The 18,492-nt window shown below is 61.7% G+C and overlaps 1 protein-coding gene across 3 annotated transcripts in view; it reads left to right on the top strand.

Moving 5' to 3' along the window:
* The window catches only part of KIAA0930, a 39,979-nt gene extending 22,273 nt beyond the window's left edge, over nucleotides 1–17,706 (top strand). The window contains exons 1-10 of one of the 3 annotated variants that reach the window (XM_080663079.1): nucleotides 4,916–5,065; nucleotides 5,290–5,441; nucleotides 9,436–9,567; nucleotides 9,662–9,739; nucleotides 9,883–9,984; nucleotides 11,118–11,258; nucleotides 11,685–11,879; nucleotides 14,296–14,458; nucleotides 15,942–16,100; nucleotides 16,414–17,706. In XM_080663079.1, coding sequence (XP_080519205.1) covers nucleotides 5,328–5,441; nucleotides 9,436–9,567; nucleotides 9,662–9,739; nucleotides 9,883–9,984; nucleotides 11,118–11,258; nucleotides 11,685–11,879; nucleotides 14,296–14,458; nucleotides 15,942–16,100; nucleotides 16,414–16,454 — 1,125 coding nt within the window. In that variant the 5' untranslated portion in view covers nucleotides 4,916–5,065; nucleotides 5,290–5,327 and the 3' untranslated portion in view covers nucleotides 16,455–17,706. Of the gene's footprint in view, nucleotides 1–4,915; nucleotides 5,089–5,289; nucleotides 5,442–9,435; nucleotides 9,568–9,661; nucleotides 9,740–9,882; nucleotides 9,985–11,117; nucleotides 11,259–11,684; nucleotides 11,880–14,295; nucleotides 14,459–15,941; nucleotides 16,101–16,413 lie in introns of those variants that run through there. The other 2 variants (XM_080663080.1, XM_080663078.1) reach the window with 2 other exon arrangements.
* Nucleotides 17,707–18,492: the final 786 nt, after the last annotated feature.

Here is an 18,492-nt window from a genome sequence, read left to right as displayed (position 1 = left end):
AAGAGCTTTGCTGAGCTGTCCTCCGCTCCGCGTTCCTTGGTCACTGTAGGCAGACCTCGCACCCAGAGCTGCACCCGTCTTGCATTTTTTACAAACGGAAGGCAAGACCCTCCACCAGCAGAAGACGACGACTCGCTTTACTCAGAACCTGCTCTCCTGCGCGGTCTGCCACCGAACCGACATCTCAGGTGTCCTGCCGAGCTGTTGGCACTCGTCACCCGTTCAGTGTTGTCCAGGAGACAGAATCTGTGGACCCCGGTCCTAGAGCACTGATCGGGCCAGGGAGACGTGAGCCCTCTCTCCGGCCCTGAAGCTGCTCCTGGAGAGGGCTCGCCCAGGTCTGAAGTTGGAGGACAGCGGTTACAAAAGCAGGTCCCCAGCGGCGGCCCCTCGGAGCTGGCGACGCCGGGTTTCCCGATCCTCACCCATCCTCATTACTCATGGACTCTGCGTTTGCAAACTCGCCTACTTGCTAACATCTACTTCTAATCCCAAATCCGTACTTAGGGCGCTTTCGAGGTTCCTTGGAGACGTGCAGAATGGTGAACATTTGCGTCACCTGAGAGGCGTGTCCCCGCTGAGGTGGGACAGGGCGGGGCTCTGCCTCCTGCTTCAGCTCCCGCCGTAAACGGGGGTCCTTGGCCGTCTCCTTAGTGCCTTTGTGTGCTTTGTGTCGGTGATTTGCCGTTTGAACCGGCCCCAGCCATAGTGCTAACGTGCTGGCTGGCCCCGGGCACGCGGAGGCTGCAAGGGGCCTTATGGAGGACATGCACGTCCGGTGAGCTTCAGGCAGGAGTGATGGTGCTCTTGGCCTGGAGTTCGCTGTTAGTGAACCAGCCGTATATTAAAGAAGGGTGTCTTTATTCAGAGTCACACATAAAGCAAGGTTATGTGCCGATTGGCGGACAGAAGCATTCTGTGACCAGAGGCTTGAAGGAACCCAGCCCTGCATTTCTCCGCGGAGCTGTGGTGTGTTTGGTGTTTGCTAATGCAGCCTTTGTGGCTACTTGATAAAACAGAACCTCCAGGGATGAGAAGAAGGGACTGTAATCAAGGCTGATTCCCGGGACCCAGGCCAGCAGGGAAGGCAGGCCTGTGGCGTGGAGCTGTCCGTGGTGCTGCCCAAGCGAGCGGCTCGGTGACCAGACTGACCACATGTCCTCTAAGTGGATCCACTGAACTCAAGGGCCAGGAAAACCCTCTGTCCCGAGGCCAGATGTCAGGGAGACGGGGGCAGAGGGCATCTGGAGATTAGGGAGCGCTCTGCTGGCGTGGCAGTTCCCAGGCCTGTCACCCAAGGGACTTCTTGCTGGTCAGGCCTTGGAGAAAGATTCGGGGTCCAGGGTTTACCTGTGGGAGAAAGACAGCACTGATTTCACAGGCCACACAGGGTCCAGTCACCCCTCGTGTGTTTATTCACGCACAGTCACTGCACCACACGACCTTGGGAAGTTTGGGATCCAGTGACCTCATCCGAGCAGGCCACACCCCGACAGAGACATGGAAAGGAGCAGGCAGAAGGTCCCCAGAACCCATAGCGTGGTGCTGTCATTATAACGCAGGAAATGTTGTTGTGCATAAGGCTTTATTTTTGTCTGTTTTATTTCTCTTCCATAAGACAGAGTCCTAGAAACAAACGCTCATTTGTTCTCTTGCACATCTGAGAGTTCCCAGCTCAATGCACCCTTGCCAGCTTCCATAATTACCATGTTTTATCAACTTTATTAGAGTCTAGTTCAGCCGTGGGCAAACTACGGCCCGCGGGCCGGATCCAGCTGTTCTATCCGGTTCTCTTGCTCCCCCCTCCGCTCCTTTACTTTGAATTTATATTAGTTCACACAAACACTCCATCCATGCTTTTGTTCCGGCCCTCCGGTCCAGTTTAAGAACCCATGGTGGCCCTCGAGTCAAAAAGTTTGCCCACCCCTGGTAGTTTATGTAAGATAAACCACATCCGCCGGAAAGTGAACCGTCTGATGGCTGCGAACCTGTGAAACCATCACCACCATCGGAAACTGCCGTTGCTCTTGTCACTATCGTTATGTCTTTCCGAAACGTCGCGTGGCTGTTACCTTACGGTGCGCAGCCCTTTGAGTGACCCCTCGCTCAGCTCAGCAGGACGGGTTTGCGGTTTGCCCGCTGTGCGGTGGGCAGTGGTTTGCTTTTATTGCCCGTGATCGCCCATGGAGTGGCAGGGTCATGTTCCGTGCGTCCGTTCTCCTGGTTCCCAGTCGGGGCTGTTAGGAACAAAGCCTTCAGGAACATGGGGGGGCCCGTGTGTGGTAGGCACAGGCTTCATTTCTTTGGGGTAAGCACCTAGCAGTGGGCAACTCGATGGTAAATACGGTTAGCTTGTAAGAATCTTCCCGTTTTCCTAAGGGGTATTTTTTTAATACCACCAGATTTGGCCCGGCTGGCGCGGCTCAGTGGTTGAGCATCAACCTATGAACCAGGAGGTCACAATTCGATTTCCAGTCAGGGCACATACCCAGGTTGCGGGCTCGATCTCCAGTGTGGGGCATGCAGGAGGCAGCTGATCCATGATTCTCATCATTGATCTCTCTCTCTCTCTCTCTCTCTCTCTCTCTCTCTCCCTCCCTCCCTCCCCCTTCATCTCCGAAATCAATTGAAAAATATATACTTTTTAAATTAAAAATAGCCCTAACTGGTTTGGCTCAGTGGATAGAGCGTCAGCCTGCAGACTGAGAGGTCCCAGGTTCGATTCCGGTCAAGGGCATGTACCTTGGTTGCGGGCACATCCCCAGTGGGGGGTGTGCAGGAGGCAGCTGATCGATGTTTCTCTCTCATCGATGTTTCTAACTCTCTCTCCCTCTCCCTTCCTCTCTGTAAAAAAATCAATAAAATATATTTTTAAAAAATTAAAAATAAATACTACCAAATTTGCCCTCTTAAAATGACAACTTGTTCTTTTAATATGAAATTTTGATTACTCGGGAGATCAATATTTTCCCCCATTTTGGCTAAGCACTTGTATTCCCCTTTGGTCTGTTCCCTATTTGGGTATTTCACCCATTTGTCTGTGGGGGTCTTACACGCTTTCTTCCCTAACCGCCATGATGTGAACTCTTTCTATTACGGCCTCGCTCATGGGTTGGATTCCCCTCCCGGTTTTCCTGTTCCTTTCGCTTTCTTGGGCATGAAGGCAGCTTTGAATGTTCGGGAGGGCAGCTCTTGTGTTTGTGGTGTTTCTTCTTGCATTTTTTTTAAAAATATGTTTTTATTAATTTGAGAGAGAGGGGAAGGGAGAGGGAGAAAAAGAGAAAAACACCAATTGGTTGCCTCCTACACTCTCCCGACTGGGGATTGAACCTGCATCCTGGGCCTGTGCCCTGACGGGGAATCGAAACGTGACCTCCTGGTCCATGGGTCAATGCTCGACCACTGAGCCACACCGGCCAGGCAGGAGTTGAGGTTTTATCCAGGAACCAGAGGCCCGGCGCACGAATTCGTGTATGGGCAGGGTCCCTAGGCCTGGCTGGCGATCAGGGCCGATTGGGGCCTTCCGGCTGCCAGCTGGGGCCTCCCTTCATTCCGTGCCACCCCCTGGTGGTCAGCGCACATCATAGTAAGCGATCGAACTCCCGGTCTCCAGGTCGAACTCCCGACGGGACACTTTGCATATTAGCCTTTTATATATATAGTTAAGCACAGCGCCTTTGCTTAATTTCGCAGGGGGTCTGTAGTGGCATGAGTCGGGCGTTGCCTGTTGTGGAAGTGTGGCGGGAATTTCAGATCGGTGGTGCAGACAGCCCGCCTGGTTCCCCTGGTGCCTGGGAGCCTGGGAGAGGCTGTCAGTCCTGCAGGCTCCGCCTTTGCCCCCCCCCCCGCTCCCCCAGGCTGACAGGCTGCGTTTATGTTGATCAGGCTGACCTAGACCCTGCTGGAGAAGACCCCTTCTGTTTCCTCCCTGGAGCCAGGCGGGCTGTGGGAGCAGAGGGGGAGGGGTCGGGGGCTGGTTGGAGCCTGGTTCGCTGGCAGCGCTGTGGCTGAAGTAAACTAAGGCTGGGGTTTCTGCTTGTGACTCAGCCTTCCAGAGCCTGATGGCTGACCCCAGGCCTAGGGGGCTTGGGCTGTGAGTCAGGGCAGCGGGCAGTCCTGGTCGGGCCGCTGAACTGCCTGTGAGGGCGAGGGAGGGTCCCCGCCGCCGCTTGGTCCCCCGTCTCTACGTGCAGGGTTAGGTCAGGCCCTTGCTGCACCCAGTAGGAGCCCGAGGTCCCAATGGGACCGGTTCTTCTGGGGCAGAGAGAAAGGAACCAGCAACGAGGGGTGCCCTGAGTTTACACGAAGCAGCTCTGGAGCGGATCCTGCCGTCTCCCTGCATCTGTCCAGAAAGGCAGGACACCCAGCTTCTGATCCTCTCGGCGCCAGGCACGGGCCTTCACGCCCCTGGCTCCGTCAGCCCACGCTCACCACAAGGGGCCTGGGCATCAGAGAGCCACACTGCGTGCCGCTGTCACAGAGCAGGTGGGAGTGCGTGGAGCACGGGCTTTCCCGCCCTCTGTGGCGGCGGGGGGAGGGTGGGGTAGCGTTTCTCCTTGTGCAGAGGCATTGTGACAGATGAATTACCTTCAAGAAATACTGCTTGTCAGAGAGCAGAGCCCCCGGAGCCCAAGCCAGAGCAGACCCGGCCGGCTGAAAGGCCCGCAGCGCAGGGGTGGGGGGCCCGCAGCGCAGGGGTGGGGGGGCCCGCAGCGCAGGGGTGGGGGGCCCGCAGCGCAGGGGTGGGGGCCGTGCACGGCTTCGCTGCTTTCTGCCCGCGGCCGAGACTCCTTGGCAAAGGGGCAGCTGTTCCTTTAAGTCGATTCTCTGGGGCTTGCTGCAGCCTGGGGTGGGGTGGGGATGTGGGCTGAGGGTGGTGCTTGTCTGATGACGACTGATCTCCCCTGCAGAGCCCTTCCTGCCCCAGCGCCAGCCCACAGCCTGTGACAGCCCGTGACGTTTCCTCTCCTTAGGTCTTTCCTTGCCACTGCAGCTGCTGATTCATCCTCGGGCTGGAGTTCGCGCAGCTGTGGGGCTGGGAGCTGGGCCTTCGGGCCACCCCTGGGTGGGGAGTCGGGCCTCCAGGAGGTGTCCCTGAGCCCCTCTGCCTGCCCCTTGGTGGGGGTGGGGTGGGAGAAGGGGCTCTGGACAGCACAGACCCTGGCAGATTTCTGTCCAGGAATGCAGGTTGTAGGTGGGGGAGGGGGCGTAGGGGGACAGGGCTTGGCCAAGGTCACATGGTGAGGGCCAGGCTGACGGTCCTTCTCACTGCTGTCTGGCCCCCTGCAGGGTGCTTGAAGGATGACCGCATCGCCTTCTGGACCTGGATGTTCTCCACCTACTTCATGGAGAAATGGGCGCCGCGGCAGGACGACATGCTCTTTTACGTGCGCCGGAAGCTGGCGTTCACGGGCACCGAGAGCGGGGTCGACGGGAGGAAGGTGCGTGACCTCCGCCGGCCTGGCCGAGCGTCCAGCAGGGTCTGCTCTTGGCAAGCCAGGCGGCCTTCCTTGCAGTCCCCGTGCCTGTCAAAGGGGGAAATGAGGGTTGCTGAGTACCTACTGTGTGCCGGGAGCCATGGGCAGACAGTCGCACATGCTTGCTGGAGGTGGGGTACATTGCTGTTAGCCTTCACCGTGACCCTGGAAGGCAGCAACGTTATCATTGTTGTACCTTTGAGCAAACTGAGGTTCAGAGGCGAGGTGGTTCGGCCAGCCTCTCATAATCCTATCTAATAAAAGAGTAATATGCAAATTGACTATCACTCCAACGCACAAGATGGCTGCCCCCATGTGGACACAAGATTGCTGCCACAAGATGGCCAGCAGGGGAGGGAAGTTGGGAGGGACCAGGCCTGCAAGGGAGGGAAGTTGGGGGTGACCAGGCCTGCAAGGAAGGGCAGTTGGGGGGGACCCAGGCCTGCAGGGGAGAGCAGTTGGGGAGGGCCAGACCTGCAGGGGAGGGCAGTTAAGGGTGACCAGGCCTGTAGGGGAGGGCAGTTAGGGGCAAACAGGCTGGCAGGGAAGCAGTTAGGCATCAATCAGGCTGGCAGGGGAGTGGTTAGGGGGTGATCAGGCTGGCAGGCAGAAGTGGTTAGGGGCAATCAGGAAGGCAGGCAGGTGAGCAGTTGGGAGCCAGCAGTCCTGGATTGTGAGAGGGATGTCCGACTGCCCGTTTAGGCCCGATCCTACCGGGATTGGGCCTAAACGGGCAGTCGGACATCCCTTGAGGGGTCCCAGATTGGATAGGGTGCAGGCTGGGCTGAGGGACACACTCCCCACCCCCCGTGCACGAATTTCATGCACCGGGCCTCTAGTTAGTAAATAAATGGTAGAGCAAAGCTTAGACTCCGGAGTCCAGGGTCCTCCCTGCCCATGGACAGGGTGACCTGGCCTGGGGATGATGGTGATGGTGATGGCCGCGCACTGACCCCAGACCACGGGCCCCCCAGTGGAGCTCCCCACTTCCTGATCTCATGTCCCCGCGGCACCTTGACGGGGCAGATGTACGCTCCCCTTTTGCAGATGAGGAAAGCAAGCACTCAGATGACGCGACTCGCCCAAGGCTTCTCGTCCCCCGTGTTTAAGTGTGTGGAGGAGTTAACGCAGCAGCCTGCGTGTTTCCTGCCCTTTTTTCAGAAGCTTTCGTTTTAAAATGTTTGAGCAACCCGTGTGCCAGACCTGGCAACGCACGGCTTTCTTTTAAACACAAATGGGGCGGGTTGTGGAGCAGCTGGGACTGTGCAGCCTGCCTGGCCCTGGGTTCCGGGGCCCTGACCCCTGCGGGCCAGGCCTGTTAGCTGGGGTGTACTTCGAGCCCCTGGAGGCCTCGCCCTGCCGTGTGCCTGCTCCTGGGGCTTGCCACGTGCAGAGTAGGTTTTCTGCAAATGGACAGGCCTGGCACCCCCTGCAAAGGAGACATGGTGACTTCTTGCCACGCTGGCCCTCTGCATGCCGGTGGCAATACAGCTGGTCTGGCTGGGCTTCGTGACATGTGGGGGGACTGAGCTACACCCCAGGGTTGGCCTGGGTCCCTGGCATTCGGCTGGTGTGCAGGCAGCTGGCTGTGGGACTGTTGTCCCCGGGACGGAGCACAGTACATGGTTGGCATGGTTAGTGACCAGAAGGAATGGGAGCAGAGCCCCTGGTAGATGCGTCCTGAAGGAAGGGAAGGTGTTCCCAGCAGCGCAGTGGTGGGCCTGACAGTGCGTAGAACCCCGCGCGTCCGGCGTCGCTGTGTTGTGTGCAGCTGCGCTGAAGGAGAGGAACGCAGGAGACCTGGGAGGCAGGGGCCGGACACGGGGACGCCAAAGTCACGCCCAGGAGTTGAGGCGTTTTCTCCAAAGCCCTGGGACGCCACAGGAAGGGATGCGGTCAGAGGGCCTTCCAGCAAGTGCTCAGCAGTGGGTGGACTGGAGAGGGTCGGGCAGAGGCAGGGCTGCTTGGGAGGGCTCTGGCGGGGCTGCACCAGGGGAGGGAGCGGTGAGAGGGTGGTCAGCTGGCACCCAGGGCGTGGGCTCAACCCAGCAGGGCCTCAGGTGACTGAACTGGGCAGGGGCGTGTGGTGCCCTCACAGCAGGAGGGGAGGGAGTGTTGGACGGGCCGAGTCGGTCCGAGGTGCCTGGGGGCTGTCTTCCAGGCGGGGGATCGCTGTCTGAAACAGGGCTGGGAGGTCAGGGACAGAGGTAGAGGTTTGGGCCCCGGGAGCCCGTGGGAAGAGGAGGGAGACAGGAGGCCTCGGACAGAGCCCTGAGCCCGATGCTGGAGGGAGCAGCAGGAGACAAGGAGCGATTGGCGGGGGGGTCACCCCTGGCCCTAGGCCTCTGCTGGAGCTGGAATTGTAGACGGGGTCTTTCCCAAAGGCAGTCCGCTGCAGCCGAGACGAGGCCCCAGCTCTGGTGAGGGGAGGGTGTTTGTGTGTGTGTGTGTGCGCGCGCATTTAATATTATAATGTGGCCTGTGGGCCTTGAACACTGTCCAGTTCCCAAGCAGAGATTAAAGTTTCCAAAACCGCATGGCGAGGTGATGCCCGGTTCCCTCTGCGTGCATCACCCCCAGAATTCTACCAGTCGTTGGGGCTGGAAGGGTCTGGGAGATGAGACGAACCGTGAGAGGCCAGAGAGCGGCCGCGGGGATGTGCCTTTGCAATCCCATCGCATAGGCCCCCGTTTCACACACGAAAGAACCGAATTAGTTGGCAGCAAAGCTAAGATTCGCATTCAGGTTTTTGGCTTTCTCGTAGATCCCATTAATTGTTATTATTATTATCTTTTTAAATTTAAATTCTTTATTGTCTAAAGTATTACATAAGTCTCCTTTTTCCCTCATTGACCTCTCCCCGGCCGCCCCCACCCCCCAGGGAGGGTGTTCTTAACCTGCCTCGGCCTCGATTCTCCCTCCAGGAGGGCGCGGGGGAGGCCAGGTGGGGTGAGTGGGCAGATACGGCTCTCACCTGGCGGGACAGAGGTTCCCTGGCCAGGGCGGAGGACTGTGGGGGAGGGAGCAGAGCCCTGGGTGAACGCTCCTGAAAATCGGGGGGTGTTGAGGTCAGCGAGGGAGCCTGAGTCCATGGGAGCATGTGTCCAGCTGTTCATGTGCTAGAATGTTCCATTGACCACCCAGTGAGCTGTGTACAGAAATGAATCAGCCCTGGCCCTGGCCCTGGCCCTGGGGAGCCCCCAGTCTGCTGGGACAGGGCGTAGCCAGGGACACAGAGCTGCGATGGTGGGAAGATGGGGAGCAGGTGCGGCCCGCAGAGAGGAGGTGACTTCAGCTGCGTGTTGTAGGACAGAGCGGGCACCGCAGTGAGCGGAGGACCTTCTGTGTGGCGGGACCCGCACGTGCGAAGCGGGAGGGGGCTGCCAGGTCTGGCTCGGTGTTTGAGGGCAGGGGGCGGGCAGCGATCTGAGGAGGCCCATGGGCCGAGGGGGTGCAGGCGGGCGGGGAGGGGATGTGGGGAAACCTGGTGGCAGCTTCCCAGGTGGCTTAGAAGAATGGAAAGTAAAGCCCTTGGCAGGTGCAGCGCCGGCTCTGGGCTCTGGGCTCTGCGGCGCCTGCGCACTGCGGGCCCTCTGGGCGCATGCGCACTCTGCATCCTCTGCGGCAAGCCCAGGCTGCTTCCGCCCCTTGCATCCTGCAGCCTGCAGAGTCGCCAGTCGCCATAGCAACCTGCCGGCTACCTGCGCTAGAGGGGGGAGGGTGGATGGGCGGATGGGCTGCCTGCTTGTGGGTTGGGGAGCAGAGTGTGGGTGGAACAGGAGGCTGGGTTCCCCCACCCCCGTGCAGCCTGGGGGGTTCAGCTCCTGGTTAACTCAGGGTCTCAGCTAGAGGCTGAGGGGCAGGCTGGAATCTGTGCTGACACCTGCCCCGTGCGGTGGCCAGGGAGAAAGCACTGGTGCCACAGGGGCACCCACTCACCCCTCACCTGTGCTTGCAGCTGCCTGAGGCCGAGCCCGAGGTGGAGGTGGAGGTGGAGGTGTACCGGCGGGACTCCAAGAAGCTGCCAGGCCTGGGGGACCCTGACATTGACTGGGAGGAGAGCGTCTGCCTGAACCTCATCCTCCAGAAGGTAAGGGTCCGCGGGGCGGGGCTCCAGCAGCCGGGCAGAGGGGGGCGCTGAGGGACAGCCGAGCCCTCCACGCACCCCTCCTGCTCTCTTCCAGCTGGACTACATGGTGACGTGTGCCGTGTGCACGCGCTCTGAGGGGGGCGACATCCACATCCATAAGAAGAAATCCCAGGTGAGCCGCCGACCGAGAGCTGCCGCCGCGCCGGGAACTGCAGCCCTGCCCGCCCTGGGTTTGTTCGGAAGGGGTGTGTTTTAGGCAGCACGCTCGCCTGGGTGCGGGGGGCTCACTGCGCCCTTAAACCCCCTTTCTTTCAGCAAGTGTTTGCGTCCCCCAGTAAACACCCCATGGACAGCAAAGGGGAGGAGTCTAAGATCAGCTACCCCAACATCTTCTTCATGATCGACAGCTTCGAGGAGGTGCGTGTCCCCCATCAGGGCTCCCGCAGGCCTCACCCCCGTGCAGAGGCGGTGGAGGGGGGGGCAGGGCTAGAAGCAGGCGGGTCTGGACTCCTACCCACGTGGCCCCCACTCTTCCTGGTGTTGGGCGAGGAGCAAGGGTGCCCCCCAGCATGGAGCCTCGGTTCTCCCACCTGTAAAGTCGTGCTCCTCGTCCTACTTACCCTCAGGGTCGGAGGTCAGAGGGCGCCTGAGTGGGAGGCAGCACTGGAAAGGCCTACGGAAGTGCTGGCCTGCAGGCGGGTCGTTATTATCGCCATAAACTCTAAACATGTGCCTCCCCCCACACGGCCCCAGCCTGGGACCCTAGGTGTCAGCGGGCAGGGCTGCGGGTCATCCAGCCTCTGAGGAGGGGGCGTGGCTTCCAGGGTCCCATGCTTTCCTGGATTTGATTGTATCTTTTTTTTTGAGAGAGAGAGAGAGAGGAAGGGAAAGAGGGAAGGGGAGAGAGAAAGAGAAAAAAAACACATAGATGGGAGAGAGACACATAGATTGGTTGCCTCCCATAGGGGTCAGGGATGTGCCCTTGACCGGGAATCAGACCCACGACCCTTGAGTGGCAGGTTGGCGCTCTATCCACTGAGCAACACCAGCCAGGGCTTGATGGTGTGTTGAAGCACCCTAGGCTCAGGAGGCTAAGGGCCCCTGGAGGCTCACACAACTTGTTCATCCAAGGAGCTGAGATTTGAAATCTGTGTGGCCTCAAAACTCAGGGTCACTCTGTGCCTGCATACAAGCTGAGAAGTTCAGGGTGAGAGGGGCTGGTTCCCCATGGCCGAAGTCGGGGAGACCCTGGATCCTGGGCCGGACAGTCCTCTCACTGCCTAACTTCTTAGCCTGGAGGTGTGATGAGGGCCAGGAGTCCATCCCCTTCCCTCCCCGAGTCGCAGTCACAAGCGCCCTCTGCTGGACGCTGCCCCTGCCGCGCAGTTAGGCTGCGCTGGGTCCGCGGAGCGGGGGGAGCTGGGTGGCCACAGGTGGCTCATCTGTGCCTCAGCGTTCTCACCTGCTAAGTGGGAGTTTTCGGGGCGAGTGAGGGGTGGGTGGTGGGCAGCTGACAGTTGGCGTCTTCTCTCCGCTTGCTCCCACCCCAGGTGTTCAGCGACATGACTGTGGGGGAGGGAGAGATGGTCTGTGTAGAGCTGGTGGCCAGTGACAAAACCAACATGTTCCAAGGGGTCATCTTCCAGGGCTCCATCCGCTACGAGGCGCTCAAGAAGGTGTACGACAACCGGGTGAGCGCGGGGCCCGGGCCCAGCCCCTCCCTGCCGCCCTCCTCACCGCGCCTGCCGTGCCCAGGCCCTCGCAGGGGGCTCAGGGCCAGCGCTGGCGACCTTCCCACGGCCGCTCCGAGCAGAACGCTCCCGGGCCGGCCCTGACGGACCTGAGGGACAGGGACCAGGCGGAGGCTCTCACCGGAGCTGGGTGCCACCCGAGGCTCCCTCCTTGGAGCCTGGTGGGGGGTGGGAGGCGGGCTCGGGTTCTGGGCCTGCCGGGCGTAGGGTCGTCCGGCAGTGAGGGGGGCGTCAGCCGGGGACCCCAAGTGTTCAGCACTGCCCTGCCTGTGGGGCTGCCCCGGGAGGGACGACTGTCCGGGCAGCCCGTGTCCCAGGGAGGGGCCCCGCCCACCAGCCGGCTCAGCCTTTGCCACCTGCCCACAGGTGAGCGTGGCCGCCCGCATGGCGCAGAAGATGTCATTTGGCTTCTACAAGTACAACAACATGGAGTTTGTGCGCATGAAGGGGCCCCAGGGCAAGGGCCACGCGGAGATGGCGGTCAGCCGTGTGTCCACTGGGGACACGTCCCCCTGCGGGACGGAAGAGGACTCCAGCCCGGCTTCGCCCATGCACGAGCGGGTAAGGGCTGCCCCGCTCGGGCAGGGCTCCCCGTCCCTTGATTCTGCTTCCCACCGTCTCCCTGATCCTACAGCCCCAGGGGAGGTAGGTGTCCTGGTCCCCACTCTGGTGAGGAGGCCGGGGCTCAGAGAGGGCACGGCACTTGCCCAGGGTCACACAGCAGGTTAGTGGTGGGCCAGAGCCCTGTCCGCTCCTCTGAGCTGTCGGTGCAGCCAGGCTGGGTTTACCGTGCGCTGGCGCCTGCCTCAGTGGACCTGCTGGGCGAGCGTAGGCCGGTGACAGGCCTTCCCTGTGAGACGGGGACAGTGAGGAGCTGGCCTCGTCCTGTCCCCTGAGCATCGGCTCTGCTCTTTGCCCGCCCGGGTGCTTCCCAGGTGTGAGCTGCTCCGCCCCCGCCCCCGGGCAGGAGGGCTCCCCTGTCGGCAGACCTGGTGTGACAGCACAGCCTTGCAGCCGCCTTTTCCGGGCCACCATCCTTCCCGGTGGAACCCAGGTCGGGGCAGCCGTACGCAGCCGCCCGCGGGGCTCGGAGGAGGAAGTCCCCCCTCCAGCCCACGGGCCGCTCTGCCGGCTCGGCTGTTCCCGGGGCTGCTCAGCGCGGTTCCCGGGGTCTTGGAAGGGGACGGGCATGTGAGCACGGCGGGCAGGAGGCAGCCTGCTCAGCGCGTCGCCAGGAGAGGGGCTGGGGAGGCTGTGGGCTGGAGTCTGGGCGCTGCTGCTCGCCACCTGGGACAAGTGTCTCCCTCTCTGAGCCTCAGTGTGCTCACCCGGAAATGGGGGGACACCTGCTCCCTGCAGGGTTGGGAGGCTCAGAGGAGCCGCTGCACCTCCAGCGCCTGCACAGGGCTTGGCCCGCAGAGTCCAGGGAGCAGCCACTGTAGTGACTGCGCTGGTGACCCGCTGGGGGGTGACTCCTAAGAACGTAAATAATGCTTCATGTGCTGAGGTGCGGGAGAGGGTTTGCCGGACTTTTAATTCTGTCAAACCATGTTAGCCAGGCACGCCTCCAGGAGGCCAGAGGGCGTTTTCTTTATCTTCTTTATACCTTCCATTGTTGTGTATCTTCTGCAATGAATGTGTTTTATAAGCAGAATAAAATAAATGGTATTTTTTGTAAGGATGGGTGAGAATTCCAAGCAGGGGCCTCTCTTAGCAGGGGGGTCCTGGGGTCACGGGGAGGGACTTGCCAGGGCCACACAGCTGTGAGTGGCAGGGCCTGACCTCCTGGGCACCTTTCCGGCCCCCGCCACCTCTGTGCTCACCGTTGCTTACCCTCTTTTCCAGGGGGGTCATTTGTAACCAGCGTATGACAAATGCAGATTCTGTGTGTATTGTGGTTTCTGGTGTTTGTTTTTTATCTTTTAAAAACCTTCCCTGACTTGTGGGAGGACCACCTGGAGCCAGCGGCCGCCGGGACTTTGGTGGACGTCAGAGCCATGGCGAAGAGGCTGACGGGGCTCCGGAAGTCTGGGTCCCAGCTCGTCTTGTTCTCAGATTCTTGTTTGCATGGGGAGGAGGGAGGAGAGGGGCCACGTTCCCTCTGCCTGGAACGCCCTTCCCCCCCTTCTTCACCTGGCGAACTCCTACTCGTCCTTCAGGACCCGGCTCCAGCGGCATCTCCTCCAGGAAGCCTTCCCTGATTTCTCGGGCTTTTGCCTCTGTGCTCCCCTGTGGTCCCTGCCTCTCTGTATCTGTCTCAGCAACCAGCATGCAGTCTGTGGTTGTTTCTCTTTGGGTCTGTGGCCCCAGCAGACTGTGCGCTCCTTGAGGGCAGGGCCAGTGTGAGGTGCCTGTCTGTGCTTGGTGCTGCGTCCGCCAGGCCCCACGTGGGTGTGGAGGATGTTCGGTGAACTGAACAGTGCGGTTAGAAGAGAGGAGGGGCCGGAAGCACGGACCACTGAGCCATAGCGTGTGTGGAAGAATGCCGGGGGGGCGGGGATGGGACATGTTAGCCAAGAGAAGAAATTAGGGCGGAAGACCTGAGTTGCAATCCGTTTTGCCATCATCCTGCCGGATGACGTGAAAGTTCACGTTGGACGAGTTAAAGTTGCTGTCCACCTTCGTGTCCTCACTGGCCCGAGGGGTCAGTGCGGGCCTGTCTCGTGGCAGTTCTGTGGAGTCACGTGCTGTGGCAGGTGCTTGAGCAGCGTCAGCAGCCAGTCTTTGCACTTAACCCAGCCCCTGCCGGTGTTTGAGGGCAGAGCTGGCGGCTGGTCCTGCTGGTCCCTGAGCTGAAACCACGTCCTAGTGCCCACTCAGCCCTCAGAAGGGTGGGCTCGGTACCACGGCCGAGACCCCTCCTCCGGCCAGGTGCTCCCCCGTGGAGCTCGGTGTCGGGGTTCGTTTGAGGGAAGGGAGTGGGCTTTGGGCCCCGCTGGTTGGCGGCTGCTCTGTGACTACGGCTCTTTGTCCCCAGATGGCCTCCTTCAGCACCCCCCCCACCCCGGAGCGGAACAACCGGCCCACCTTCTTCTCCCCGTCCCTGAAGAGGAAGGTGCCCCGGAACCGCATCGCCGAGATGAAGAAGTCTCACTCGGCCAACGACAGCGAGGAGTTCTTCCGGGAGGACGACGGTGCAGGTGACCGGCCCCTGGTGCCTCTCGGTTCATTCATTCATTCATTCATTCATTCATTCCTCTTAGAGAGGGTGCCTGCCCGGGGAGGGGCTGAACAGACAGATCCCTGCCGCAGGCACGCCCCCTTCCAGTGTGTCTGTTCAGTGAGGACCGAGCGGCCGTTTGCAGTCTTAGGGGTCCGTGCGCTTGCTGATGCCGATGGTCTGACTTCGCCGCAGTGGCCGGAAGTGCGTGCCGAGGGAGGGAGTGGGCTCTGGCCCGTCCATGCGTTTGTGACTTCGCCTGCGCTGTCTTTGGCCACTCAGCCTGCTCTAGAGCCGGGCGGGCAGCCTTCTTTCTGCCGGGGCCAGCTGGGTATTTGTAACATCGTTCGTGGCCACGCACACGGGTCCCTCTCCCTGATACGTGATGCACATGCATGAACTTAAACATCAGCCTGCAGAAAAGGAAAACCAGCCCGCGATATTTGGTCAACGTTTCCGTAGCGCACCCCCAATGCCTTGGCAAGGCCAGCCCAAGTGACTTTGCAGGCGGTATCCAGACGTTCCCACCCGGCTCTAGAGCCTTCAGTGGGGTCCCGCAGGGTGCCCAGGCCTCCGCAGCCTCCCGCCTGCCTGGGCAGAGGCCCTGGGTCTGGCCCACACAGTTGCAGTCCCTCGCGGCGCCCCTGTGCCTCTGTGGTGTCGGCCCCCGGCAGTAATCGTGCAGCCAGCGGGCAGCCATGTCGCCATGGGAGCCTGGGGCGTGGGGAGCCGGGGGCGGGGGCTGTAAGCCAGGGATCAACAAGGTCCAGTTGGAATATTAAAATCCCCACTCCGCGGTCCATGTGCAGAGTGGACTCCAGGAGGGGGGCCGGCTAACAGGAGCCGGAGGGAGTTTCAACTCAGCTCCATGCTGGTGAGGCCCCAAGTGCAAGTGCGTCTGCACCGTGGCCCTCAGGCCAGCGGCCCCACCGGCAGGGCAGGAGCGCCAGGCGTGTCTGCTGGACGAGTGGCAGGACGGCAGGACGGGAGCTGGGGCGCTGGTGCAAGTGGTCCTGTCCCCAGACCCAGAGACTCCAGCGCTGGCCTTGACCGCCCTGTGAGCTCGGGCAGTGCCCTCATCTCGGATCAGACCCACGCCTGTAGGAAAGCACGGATACCCACCCACCTGCCTCCCTGGGCGACAATGCCGAGCCATCCCAGCCTCGCCCGTGTCCGGCAGGCTGGTGGCACCTAGTTCCAGGGACAGGCAGGACCACGGGGGAGCAGAGGAGTAGCAGTGTGCGGGGTGCATGACCCCACGGCGGAGACTCCAGGACAGAGAAGGGGGTGGGGAGAGCTTGGAGGGGCGGGTGCGGCCCTGACGGAGGGGGTGGGCAGAGGGCAGGAGGGGCAGAGGTCGCAGGCCAGGGTAATGAAGCGCCCGCAGAGGGCGCAGCGGGGCAGAAAGGAGTCACCTGGAGCGGGAGGTGTCCCACGCCCTGACCCAGCCTCCTGCCCCCCAGCTGACCTGCACAATGCCACCAACCTGCGGTCCCGGTCCCTGTCCGGCACGGGGCGGTCCCTGGTCGGGTCCTGGCTGAAGCTGAACAGAGCGGACGGGAACTTCCTTCTCTATGCACACTTAACCTACGTCACGTTGCCGCTGCATCGGATCTTAACAGGTACCGCCTGCTGTGGACAACGCGCCTCGCTTCTTTGTAGCCAGCCTGACTCCTGGGCCCCAGGTTCCTGAGGCCCGTTCAGGGGTGACCCACCCTGTCCCATCATTTCAAGTCAGGCCCCTGTTCACACCCGGGGTGGGGCCTCTGGGAGAGGTGTCCCTGTCCCCGCTGACGGGCCTGGCCCCACCCCACGTCCCCGCCTCTGACCCAGGCCCTACAGCCCTGCAGCCTGCGCGGCGGGAGGAGGAAATGCCTGGGAAGTACGGCGCGGCCCTGCCTCCTGACTTCCTTGTCCTGTCCCCCCCCCCCCCAGACATCCTGGAAGTTCGGCAGAAGCCCATCCTGATGACCTAGCCGTGCGCGGAGCCCCCACGGAGCCCCGGCCCGGCCCTGCAAGTGCTGCCAAGTGCCTACCTGCCCCCCGCCACCGGGGTCTTCTGTGACAGCCAGCGCCGGGGCCAGGCCGCTCCACGAACACCAGCCCAAACTGAAGTGCCTCTTCCTCCTCCCGCTGGCTCTGCTCCTGCCCTGCGCCCACCCACCCATCTCCCCCAGCCCGTCTCTGGAGAGCCCTCTGCACCCAAAGACAACCACAGACACCGTGGAGAGAGCAAAGGAGCAGCCAGCGTCCAGGGTGTCCACCCCGCCGACCCGAAGTGCTCGTCCCGCTCGACAGCAGGCGGAGACCGCCCAGCTGGGGCACCCCGTGTGCCCCGGGTCCGCGCTTATGAAGGAAGCGGCCAAGATCGTGCAGTTCTGTGCCAATGAACCTCAGCATCCGCGTTGGTCCCAACCTGTCTGTCCTCCCTAGCGTGGCCCTAAGGGGGCCCCTGGGGAGATGGGGAGCACAGCCGTTGGATGGTGTGGCCCTGGGCTGGGAACATGTCACCCACCCCCGGTCCAGGGAGGCCTCGAGCTCAGCAGACGGGCCTGGGTCCCGCCAGAATGGCCTTCGCTTCCAGCCAAAGGGCACCGCCCACACACCTCCCACCTGGAGACCCCCCGCCCCAGGCCTCGCGGCTGAGCCCCAGAACGTGGACGAGGACAGGTGGGGGGCTCGGGACCAGGCAGCAGCGGCTGGGCTGGGGTGGGGGTGGCGTGCTCCCAGGAAGGCACATGCTCCTTTGGCCGGAGGGCCTGGGGTTTCATCTCTGGCTTTCCGGAGGTGACCCCCCTTGCCTGGGTGTGCTGGTCCCCTTTCTCAGACCGACTCACCGAGGCCAAGGGGAACTGGCTTCCAGGCGGCCAGTATGGTCAGTGTGGGTGGCACACGACCCCCGGGTTTGCCCGTAGCCTGGTGCCAGCCAGGATCTCCGCCTGTGAGGACCCACGTGCCCTCAGCAGCAGAGGCCTGGCCAGCCCACGGGAGTGCGCTGTCACCGGTCTCTGCTGCCCGCTGGCTGCTGTGTCTGAAGTCCTGGAATACCTGCGGGCCCCTGCTGTGCGTTGGAGGCCCCCTGGGGGCAGGAAAGGCAGGGGGCGGGGCTTGTTCCCGTCGGTTTTTATTCTGTGCTCCAAGGGTTTGCACTGGGCTCCGGAACAGGGACGGCTTGGGGCTTTCTCTAGATTTTGTATGCTGTTATTAAAAGCGAGCTGTTGCATTCCATTCTGCCTCAGTTTGCCCACCTGTAAAACGGGGCTGATACCACCTACCTCACTGACGTCTCCAAGTTCCAGTACACGACTGGGTCAGGGTGCGATCGCCAGGCATTCTGCACCACTGGGGTCAGGGGTCAGAGTCTGGATGCGAGTCCCCCCTTCCCCTGTCCTCCTCGTCACCCTCTCCCCACCCTGAAGATGTGTGATGGGGTTGAGTTGGAACCTTCTTGCTGTTCTCTGGTGCCCAGCTTGTGCCCAGCGGTGCCCCTGCTCTGCACGATTTCAAGTTCCGAAGCGGCGTCTGAAGCGGGGTCGCAGGGAGCAGTCAGGGCAGGCCAGAGCGGGGAGCCGAGCCTCGGAGTGAGCCCACGTGGCCCAGGTCTGCAGGCGCCGTGGGGGTGATCGCAGGCCGGAGCTTGCGTCCCAGGTGGCTCTACAGTGACCGTTCTCTCCCGGTCATCGGGGGTCTGAAGACTGGAACTCGGTTCTTGGGAGAAACGACGTAGCTTCCGTGGGGGATGAGCTAGTTGAGCACGTGCAGGAGGCAGGCCCCCCCGTTCTCAGAGGTGAGGAGCCCCAGAAGTTCCCCGCTGAAGCCAGCGGTCGGCCGGCTCTGAGGCCTGGCCCCCGCTCCTGGTTGTTCCTGGCGAGTCAGGCTCCTGGGGACCTCGGGGGTCCCGGGGCCAGTGCAGTAACGGGAAGACACTGCAGAACTCGGACTGGCGGCAGCGGCGGGCCCCGTGCGGCTGCGCTTCTGTCCAGCACACGGGCAGCGCCTGCACGTGGTGTCCTT

Source organism: Plecotus auritus (assembly GCF_963455305.1).
Source record: "Plecotus auritus genome assembly, chromosome: 3".
In the NCBI taxonomy this organism is placed as follows: Eukaryota; Metazoa; Chordata; class Mammalia; order Chiroptera; family Vespertilionidae; genus Plecotus; species Plecotus auritus.
The sequence above is the reverse complement of the archived record's forward strand: the minus strand, read 5'-3'. Positions and strand labels throughout refer to the sequence as shown.